The 10,867-nt window shown below is 50.2% G+C and overlaps 1 protein-coding gene across 2 annotated transcripts in view; it reads left to right on the forward strand.

Annotated features, from left to right (window-relative positions):
* The window catches only part of FAT2 (FAT atypical cadherin 2), an 83,415-nt gene extending 77,405 nt beyond the window's left edge, over window positions 1-6,010 (forward strand). For both annotated transcript variants that reach the window (XM_040239549.1, XM_040239550.1), the window contains 3 exons: window positions 1,129-1,279; window positions 2,327-2,784; window positions 4,088-6,010. In XM_040239549.1, the coding sequence (XP_040095483.1) occupies window positions 1,129-1,279; window positions 2,327-2,784; window positions 4,088-4,620 (1,142 nt within the window). In that variant the 3' untranslated portion in view covers window positions 4,621-6,010. The remainder of the gene's footprint in view (window positions 1-1,128; window positions 1,280-2,326; window positions 2,785-4,087) is intronic.
* Window positions 6,011-10,867: the final 4,857 nt, after the last annotated feature.

Raw genomic sequence — 10,867 nt, forward strand, 5'->3', positions numbered from 1 at the left:
TATGGCAGAAACCAATGCAACATTGTAAAGAAATTATTATCCAATTAAAAGAAATAAATTAGAAAAAAGAATTACTTGTGGCAGTGTGGATGGAAGAGTGTAAAAATTCAAGCATGTAAAATATAGTTCATGCATGTTGGAAGGACACTTTTAAAAACTTTAGGGACCTCCTGGTGGTCCAGTGGTTAAGATTCCATGCTTCCACTGAGAGGTGAGGGTTTGATCACTGGTCAGGAAACCAAGATCCCATATACCGTGCAGTATGGCAAAAAAAAAAAAAAAAAAAAACTTTCAATGTTTACCTATCAGTTTAGGGAAGGAAAAAGGCAGTAGAGTAAGAAAGGCCCGCCCCGACCCCTGGTGATATGTCATGCCCTCTCCTCTGCGTCTTTGCACACGTTCTCCTTTGCTTAAAGCATCTTCTTCTTTGCCTCTCTATCTTTTTGCCTGGCTAATTTTTACTCATCCTTCAGGTCTGAACTAAAATACCACCTCCTCCAGGAAACCTCCCCTGGTCCCTAGTTTAGGCTAGTTTCCTCCCCTAAAACTTCCTTTCAATAAAATGAGTTTTTATAATAATTACTAATATACTGATATGATATATAACTGTCTCAGTTTGATTCCCCACCCTCCAGTTGCCATTTGCTTGTGGTGTAACTCTGAGCCAATGTCATACATTCCCAGGCCTCGCTTCCTGGCCAGCCATCAACTTCCACCTGTCCCCAGGCGCAAGGACAATAATAATAACTAATGATGAGGACCATAACAGCAACCAATCTCAGAGCCAATGGGTGGGTCAGATGAGCTAATACTTGAAGACACTTAGAACAGTGACTACGCTGAATAGCATTGTCTAGGGTGACAATGATGGTACCCATTAGTATCTGTTAGATGACTGTTCCCTGTAGGCTGTAAGTTGTTTAAGGGCAGGAATCAAGTCTTCTTGCCCAGCTGAGCACCACTGCCCAACACGGAGCACGTGGCAGAGGGGAGCACTCAGTAGCTAAGTGTGGACCCCGAGATCTGCAAACACTCAAGGTCCCTCTCCATCCTGGGGGCTCAGTCCACCTGCAGTCGCCAGACCACAAGGCCAGTATGTCCTCTCACCTCCCTGCCCTTTCCTCCCAGGATATGTCTGCGTGTGCCACCCACAATTTTCCGGGAGGCACTGCGAACAAAAAAAGAACTGCACCTCGACTCCCTGCCTAGAAGGTGGAACTTGCATCTCCTCCCCCGAGGGAGCCCCCTGTGTCTGCCCTCACCCCTACACAGGAGACAGGTAAGCACAGGAGAGGCCCCCGGCTGTGGGCTCCTCTTCCTGAGGTTGGCAGCACCTCTGCCCTCTAAGCCCTAAAGAGGCCAGTGGGCAGCCAGGGGCCGAGTAATCCAGCGACCTGGCCTCGTGGCCTTTTCCAGGGGTCAGGCCTTCTTCCTCCCACCACCTGCATCAGGAACACCCCACAAGGGGAAGCACTTGCTATTCAGACAGACCGCCCAAGCCCTCTGCTGAACCCAGTGGACTGGACTTGCCAGGCTGGGGTCCAGGAATCTACCTCATACCAGCTCCTCAGGCATTTCTGGTCTTTGCTGAAGTCTGAAAATGCTCAAGTTCTTATTCTCTTGCTCTGGCCCCCGACTTTTCAGAAAGTGGCCTGGGGGCAATGATTCCCCTGGGGACAGGCTCCACTGTGGACTCATGCCCCACCACTAGCTACCTGTGCCTTGTGTCATGCTGCCCTGGGGTTGCCAGGGAAGGAGAGCCACCCACGATAATCCTAGACACAAAGAGGCTTCTGGCAATTCACTGGTTTTATGAATTCCCAACTTGGAAACCTTTAAAAATCATGAGGGAGACTTATGAAAAATAAAAATTCCTGGAACAATTAAATTGGAATCTCCAAGGAAGGAGGCCTGGGATTCTATTTATAACACGCTCCCAAGGGACCCTCCACCCTGCTGTCAGTGTGTATATAAGAGATCCAGTGGTGTGGTCCACCCACCCATTTTACAGGTGGGGAAACTGAGACCCAGAGAAGGAAAGGGCTTGTCCAAGATTCCCCCATATGTTTATCTTAAAGTCCTTTCTCTCAGCATCTGGTCAGGGAGCTAAGATCCCACATGCCACGGGGCAGCTAAACTCGCGGGCTGCAACTACTAAGCCGAGTGCTTCAGAGCCCACCTGCTACAACTAGAGAATCTGTGAACCACAAAGAAAACTCCTGCATGCAGCAACTAAGACTCAAGAAAGCCAAATAAATAATAAATAAAGAGGGGTCATGGAAAGGCCTATATAGTGACTGCATCCTCTACTTCTCTGTCCCTGCAGGTGTGAAATGGAGGCCAGGGGCTGCTCAGAAGGACACTGCCTCGTCACCCCTGAGATCACAAGGGGGGACTGGGGACAGCAGGAGATTCTGATCATCATAGTGGCCCTGCTGGTCATCGTCGTCATCTCCACGGTGCTTCTCTTCTACTGCCGCCGTTGCAAGTCGCACAAGCCCGTGGCCATGGAGGACCCAGATCTCCTGGCCAGGAGTGTGGGTGTTGACACCCAAGCCACGCCTGCCATTGAGCTCAACCCCCTGAGCACCAGCTCCTGCAACAACCTGAACCAAATGGAGCCAGGCAAGACCTCAGCTCCAAATGAACTTGTCACTTTTGGACCCAGCTCTAAGCAACGGCCCATGGTCTGCAGCGTTCCTCCCAGACTCCCGCCAGCTGCGGTCTCTTCCCACCCTGACAACGAGGCCATCATTAAGAGGAGATGGTCAGGCGAGGAGATGGGTCAGTATAGCCACAGGCTGTTAGCCTCTAGGATCGATGGGACAGGGCAGTAGATGGAAACACTCCATTATCTGAGACATGAGGGTTTTCAGCCACCATCCAGTCCACGAAGGGATGTGGTCAAGGTCAGGGTGCACTAGTGGGCTGGACCAGACTCCAGGCCTCTGGACTCAAGAGTCTATGCCTCGTTCCACTGAACTGTGATGCACTCCTCTAAATTCCAAGTCACTCCACAGGACTGACGTCCATGGCAGAAACCCACAGACCCTGGATGGGGGTGGGGAGGACCCATGGGGTTAAAAGGGAGCTTCTGTATATATTTACTTGGGTTTCCCTGATGGCTCAGCTGGTAAAGAATCCACCTGCAATGCAGGAGACCTGGGTTTTATCCCTGGGTTAGGAAGATTACCTAGAGAAGGGAAAAGCTACCCACTCCAGTATTCTGGCCTAGAGAATTCCATGGACTGTATAGTTCATGGGGTTGCAAAGAGTCGGACACAACTGAGTGACTTTAACTCACTTACATGTATATTTACACTTTTCTGGAAAGGGAGAGAAAGAGGCAGTTGTCTAGTTGGCTAGCCACCCAGTCTAGAGGTATAGCAGCCTTGGGCCAGACCTGGCTCACCCTGAGGAGGGATCTTCACCCTCCTCTCATCTTCAGCTCAACAGGAGGTGAATTTGTAAAGTACTTTATGTTTCCAGGCTTACTTACTAATAGTTCAACAGTTATTGGCATTAACTGTCTGCCATTAAGGTAACTGGGACCCATATAGACACAGTGACTTGTTGTAACTCTCCCAACTCTTCAGGGATAGAGGTAGGACCAGGGATAGAGGTAGGACCAAGGAGGCCTGATCACCAAGCTTCCAAGCCACGTCTCATGTAATCATTCCCTGTGATAGACACCATCACATCTCCTAGTCCAAAAGACATGTTTGTTTCCTTCAACTAAGGAGACAAAACTCACCAGTAGGATTTTGATGGAGCTGCTGTCTCCAGGAATGGGAGTTGGCTGCATGGAGCCATTCAGATTCTTCCCTTATTCACTGACCCTTGAAGCAATGGCACAGATTTGCAAAATGGGCTGGCTTTGAGTTAAACCTCTGGCTTTCAACTTGGCCCCACTGGATTCTAGATATTAATTTAAGCTGCCAGAGACAATACACACAGATGGGCCACATACCCACTGACTCCTTGACTCCTCTCTGCCACATGCTAAGTCATGTACATTAGCTCTAAGGCCAGCTGGAAGCTTCACCAGGGAAACTCAGAGCTCACCCTATCATGTGTTCCCTTTCAGTGTACCCAGGCGGAGCCACGGTCTGGCCCCCAACTTACTCCAGGAAGGAATGCTGGGAATACCCCCACTCCGAAGTCACCCCTGGTCCTCTGTCACCATCGCCTCACTGCCACCAGAACCCAGCTGTGATGCCAGAGCCCAGTGGCCTCTACGGGGGCTTCCCCTTCCCACTGGAGCTGGAAAACAAGCGAGCACCTCTCCCACCCCGTTACAGCAACCAGAACCTGGAAGATCTGATCCCCCCGCAGCCCCCCAGTCCCCGGGAGCACCTGCCGGCTCCCCGTCTCAACGAGTACACAGCCATCAGCTACTACCACTCGCAGTTCCGGCAGGGAGGGGGAGGGCCCTGCCTGGCAGAAGGGGGCTACAAGGGGGTGAGCATGCGCCTCAGCCGGGCCGGGCCCTCTTACGCCGACTGTGAGGTGGGCGGTGGGCACCCCCTGGGCCGGGGCCAGCCCCAGGCCCCCCCCAACTATGAGGGCTCTGACATGGTGGAGAGTGATTATGGGAGCTGTGAGGAGGTCATGTTCTAGCTATCCTCAGAGGGAGGCAGGTGGGAGGCTGAGGACCCGACACCTCCCCCCGCCAACTGGTGGGGAGTGAATTGAGCGTGGCTGGGAAAGAGGGAGGGAAGCCCCCATACCCAGTCCAAGCTGCCAGATCTTGAAATGTGCTCATGCAGACCCCAGCTGGTCCCTGAGGATGGAGGGAAGCTGAGGGTAGAGCTCCAGACCCAGCACCAGGGCCCCCAGCAGAAAGGGGGTGCCCAGAGCTGTTACCCTGGAAACCCAGGAAAAACTGACTCCTGGGATAGGCAAGAGGCGGTGGGCCCCCCTGATGGTCCCCAGGGATTCAGTGGGCCGACCCTGACGGGCACACTCTTAAGACTTGCCCACGGCTGCGCTCTGCAGGCCACGGCAGGCCTGTGCCTCACAGGCAAGCACTACACCTGCTGTAGAGACAAGGCCCAAGGTCACAAGCCCTGCGGGGCAACAGGGGCTCTCCAGGGGGCTGAGAGGTGAGCAGCTACCACATGCCACCTGTGCACCCTGCCCACCAGGCATCGGAGGTAAGCTGATGAGCCTTGGTGACGAAGGTTCCCCAGGGGCATCACGTGGCCGCAGTCTCCTGGTGGTCCCACTCCTCTAATCTAACTCCAAGCACCTTGTCCCTCCTTTTCTAAGTCATGTGACTTTCTACCAGCCAGGGCCTGCCAGGATCTGTGCAGCCCTGAACCATCTTTGTTAAGAATTCAGACCTCATGAAACTCTGGGCTCTTCAGCCCAAGTTTTGCAAGCACTTTGGGCCAAAGGCAAGAAGGGCACGATTCTTCATTTTTGAAATAATTCTTAGGCACTTTTCAACCTTGCTGTCTGGATGAGCTGCCCCGTAGGGACTCATTGTCCTCCCTAGACACAAGGAAGTCAACTCTTGCGCAGGGAAGGGTGGCAGCAGGGAGTCAGACACCAGGAGGGTCCTCTCCTGCCCCTCTGTCTCAGAGACCTGCCAGTCCAAGTATTACCTGCAGTGACTCAACGCTATGCATGGAGGGTCAGTGTGGGCGCATGTCTGCACACATGGGCATCCATGTATAGTACGTGTGCACACATGTGCAGAATGTATGTAGCCAGGAGTGGGAGGGACCAGAGCTTCTGGTGGCCTGGCCACTCCTTTCCCTGCCACGCTGGTCCACTGCTTCTTCCTGTGTGTTGTTTAGGGAGACAAAAGTAAAAAGGAAGAGAAATGGTGACTCTTACCCACAAGGCTGCCACTTACAGCTAGAGGGAGCTGTGTGGGTGAGAGCGTGTCTGTGTGTGTGGTTCACGGCTGTGCGGGCGACTGTGAGTGTGAATGATGGGGTGCCTGGTTTCATTCCTCATCTGTTGTTGTTTTTTTAACAATAAAATATCTTTTTTACTGTTATTTTCTTTGTCACTTAGGCTGTTTGGGGTTGGGTCAGGGGAAGGTCACAGGGGTCTACTGGCCATTCCAAGCTAAGGTTCATGGAGTCTGGGGGTTGGAAGGGACCCCACAGGTCACTAAGCACCATGATTCCCTTGCAAAACGGCTTACCTGCAGATCCCTGAGTTCCACCCATACATACAAAATCAGAACCTCTAGGGGTGGGGCCTAGGATACTGTTTGGAAAACCGCCTCTAGTTCTGACACAGCGGGGCACAGTGAGTGGACAGGTCTGCTAAGGAGCGAGTGAATGAAAGGCCCAGGACAAGACTTCAGGACTGCTGACCTCTGGCCAGCACCCTTGGCACCACATCGCGGTGGCCAGGCTGAGGGGGCTTAACATCACAGGTCTTGGGAGGCCATTCCCCTGATGCCCAGAGTCACCTGTGGCCACAGCTCCACAGCTCACCTTGAGGCCCAGCTGGATGAGAATGTCGCCAGGCAACCTGGTCCATGAAGGCCTTGCCGGTCCATCACTGAGACTGGAGGGTCTAGTTCCTGCTGTCCAGCTCCCAGTGCAGGTAAGCAGAGAAGGCATGCGCGTGGCTGGTACCACAGCAGACAGTGGCTCGGGGGTCCAATGGGCTCGGTTCCAAACCAGCTGTGCCACATCATAACGTGGCCTCAGGCAGGTATGACTGGGCCTCTCACTGGTCAGTAAAATAAACAGTAAATAATACCCCTATTCTGAGAGAGAAGTTCAAAGAGCTGATAGCAGCATAAACAATAAATGGTGACCCTTATGCTAGGGAACAATACCAGGTATAGTATGCAGATAGGATTAGCTTATCAGCACGGTGCAGGAAACCACAAAGAATCTAGTCCAGCGGCGCCCAAATTTCTGTTGCTTTTTGATTTTACTTTTATGATTTTGATCCTGATAAAATGACACCTGTTCTATTGTTTACTTAATATTTTTCTTTTAGTGTATTTAGACTTTAAAAAATATTTTTATTCACCTTAGAAGGATAGGGCTTCCCTTGTGGTTCAGCTGGTAAAGAATCCGCCTGTAGTGTGGGAGACCTGGGTTCGATCCCTGGGTTGGGAAGATCCCCTGGAGAAGGGAAAGGCTACCCACTCCAGTATTCTGGCCTGGAGAATTCCATAGACTGTATAGTGCCTGGGATCGCAAAGCGCTGGACATGACTAAGGGGCTTTCATTTTCACTTTCGGACTTCCCTTGTGGCTCAGCCTGCCTGCAATTCAGACGATCTGGGTTCAGTCCCTAGGGTAGGAAGATCCCCATGGAGAAGGAAATGGCAATCCACTCCAGTATTCTTGCCTGGAAAATCCCATGGACAGAGGAGTCTGGCAGGCTACAGTTCATGGGGTCTCAAAGAATGGGACACAACTGAGCGATTTCACTTCTCTCTAAAAGGATAATATCCATAGACAAAAAGAAGTGAAAATTACTAATTTTTCTAGCGCCACTTGAAAACACATAAACATTCCGGTTTTCAAAATGACTGTCCAGGGTCCCCTAAATCACCTCTGTCTGGGATACACAGATCCAGTTCATCATCATTCCCAATGCTCCTAACCCTGAGGCCTGCAGAGGAGAAGGGGTGGATCTGAAGTCCCACAGGTAGCACTTCACAGTAGTGAGACCATTTTCAGGTCTGATCCCAGACTGGGGGTCTCCCTAGAAAACTCCCTGCTCTTCTCATAAATGCAGAGCCTTTCTCTACCCAGCCACCTCTCTCCCCACCAGGTCCCTCCTTCCCTTTGTCTCCTGCGCCTGCACATTCGCAGATCAGCCACTAGAGGGCTGTCTGGGATCAAGATACAGAGCTGTGGCAGCCCCAAACGTGTCTCAGGGAAATCCTCAAGCCACTGGGGTTCTGACTCAAAATGTTCTGAGTCTGACACAGCGTGACAGTGGCATAGAAAGGCAGAGACCCAGGCAAGACCCACCTGTCTTGACCCAGGTGAAAACACAGTTAACCACAATCATCCTCACCATCACCTCTTACTGGCACTTGCTATATGACAGGTGTTGTGCAAACGCTTGGCATGTCTTATCTCATTTAATCCTCATCAAGTTCATGGTGTGGTGAGCTTTATTTTATTGGGCTCCAAAATCACTGTGGATGGTGACTGCAGCCATGAAAATAAAAGACGCTTGTTCCTTGGAAGAAAAGCTACTGACAAACCTAGACAGTGTATTAAAAAGCAGAATCACTTTGCTGACAAAGTTCTGTCCAGTTAAGGCTATAATTTTTCCTGTAGTCATGTACAGATGTGAAATGGGATCATAAAGAAGGCTGAGCACTGAAGAATTGATGCTTTCAAATTGTGGTGCTGGAGAAGATTCTTGAGAGTCCCTTAGACTGCAAGATCAGATTAGTCAATCCTAAAGGAAATCAACCCTGAATACTCACTGGAAGGACTGATGCTGAAGCTGAAGCTTCAATACTCTGGCCACCTGATGTGAAGAGCCAACTCATTGGTAAAGACCCTGAAGCTGGGAAAGATTGAAGGCAGGAGGAGAAGGGGATGACAGAGGATGAGATGGTTGGATAGCATCATCAACTTAATGGACATGAGTTTGAGCAAACTCCGGGAAATGGTGAAGGACAGGGAAGCCTGGCGTGCTGCAGTCCATGGGGTCACAGAGTTGGACTGAACAACAACAAAGCTTATGGTGTGAATACTGTCATCTCTGTTTTATAGATGGAGGAAAAGAAGCACACAGAAATTGAGTGGCTTGGGACCTCCCTGGTGGTCCAGTGGCTAAGACTTCACACCCCTCAATGCAGGGGACCGGGGTTCTATCCAGGGAACTAGTTCTCGAGTGTTGCAAGCAAGACTTCGCATGCTACAACTAAATATCCTGAGTGCTGAAACTAAAGCCTGGTGCAGCCAAATAAATAAATAAAGATTTTTTAAAAAGTAAAGACAGAAGAGTATTTACAATATTTATATTTAAAAAATAACAAGAAGTTAAGTGACTTGTAACTTATGGTAATGACTTCAAGTGGAGTCTCCCAGTTCATGAGTGCTAGGGCCAGGATTCAATCCAGGGATGCCTGACTCCAGAACTATGCCTTACATTTGAGTTTTTGAAACTAATCATAAATATGGGACATCAGAAGATTAAGGAACAGGAGCAACTGGGACTGAGAGGGCTTAGTCCAATGATCCAACTAAGTTCAGAGACCAAGAATGTCACTATAATTCTAGGTGGTATTAACAGCTGGAGTGTCTGGGTTTGGGGAAGTAGAGTCTGCTCAGTCCCCCAGGGTTCAACTTAGGCCATCCTGGTAACCCTGTATCCAGCTCTGAGCCTGGGCCTTAAGAGTTACACAGCAATCTTGGGCACTGCTAGAGGAGGGCAGCCAGGAAGGGGCTGGGGAGGACTCAGAACCATGTTCCAGGAGGAAGGGCAGCTGGAATCCACCAGGACCTATGGCAAGGGAATTGTGAGGCTGCTCCTTGCATGGGCAGCCTGCACTGCCGCACCATCACATGGCATTTCTCAAGGCCTCACGGAGAAGCATCTTCCAGGAATAAGAGCAGTGCTTTGGAGGGACACACGTGACATCTTGGGGGAAGAGCAGCAAAAAGTGAGTGTCTGGGGGTAAAGACAGGCAGACAGAGCCAGACTACCCTTTTGTGGACTGAAGATTAGAGATTATTGGTGGGGGGATTGGTTTCAGTTTCACCCACCACTCACCAGTTCCTAACATGCCACAAACCCGTACGTACAACAAGGGCAGGGGATCCCTGTTCTAGAGAGCAGCAGCCATCACAACTGGGTATTAAAGTTTAGCTTCAGGTTCAGCACAGGGAGAAGGAGCGGCTGGGCTAAGACAACAGCACAAAGGGAAGGCCTGAAGGTTTAAAGTATTTCAGCACTGGGGGGTTCTGATGGGCGGGGTGCAGGGTGGGGAGAACAGCCTGGGGTGGGAACGTGGGAGAAGTTAGGTGCGCAGATGGGAGTCTGGAGACACACTGTGCCCACCGAGGGATGCAAGGGGAGGAGTGACAGAATCAGGTGGCAAGGCAGTGGATCCAAGGGCCAAAGACATGAGGTCTAGAGTCAGACAGACCTGGATTCACCATTTAGAAAATGTGAGATCTTAGGGACTTCCTCAGTGGTCCAGTGGTTAGGACTCCATGCTCCCATTGCAGGGGCATGGGTTTGATCCCTGGTCGGGGAACTAAGATCCTCCATACCATGTGGTGTGGCAAAAAATGATAATAATTCTGGATTTTTCAAATCTCCTGCAATTGTATTATTACACTTGCATAATTTAAGAAATTAAAATAATAATAGAAAATGTGTTATCTTGGGCGTCATTTAACCTGTTAGGCTTTAGTTTGAAAAGCAGAGATATTAGCAGCACCTTACCTCTCTGGGTCTGAGGACAGAATATAAGTAAAGTGCTTAGCATGGTTGGCACAGTAAATGCTTAGAAGATGTTAGATATGTTATTATTGCTATTAAAAAGGCAGATCCTATTGTAGTATCCATGCTCATACATCTTTGTTTCACAGCCAAGACACAAGGACATCTCCCCAGTTAGGGGTAGGTAGAGGCTAAGTATATTAAAGCAGCAGTTCTTGAGAGGGTGGTCATTTCCAAACAACCCCTCACACTCAACACACATACACACACAAACAACACACAGAGAAGTTTGACCATGTCTAGAAGCACTTTGGGTTGTTATGACTGGCAGGATGCAGGTGGCATCCAGTGAGTAGACCAGAGATGTTGATAAAAATCCTACAGTGCACAAGACGGTCTCAACAGCAAAGAATAATCCAGCCCCAAATGTACATGGTATCAAGGCTGAGAAGCTCTGTCCTAAGGAA

Source organism: Oryx dammah, unplaced genomic scaffold (genome assembly GCF_014754425.2).
Source record: "Oryx dammah isolate SB20612 unplaced genomic scaffold, SCBI_Odam_1.1 HiC_scaffold_5, whole genome shotgun sequence".
In the NCBI taxonomy this organism is placed as follows: Eukaryota; Metazoa; Chordata; class Mammalia; order Artiodactyla; family Bovidae; genus Oryx; species Oryx dammah.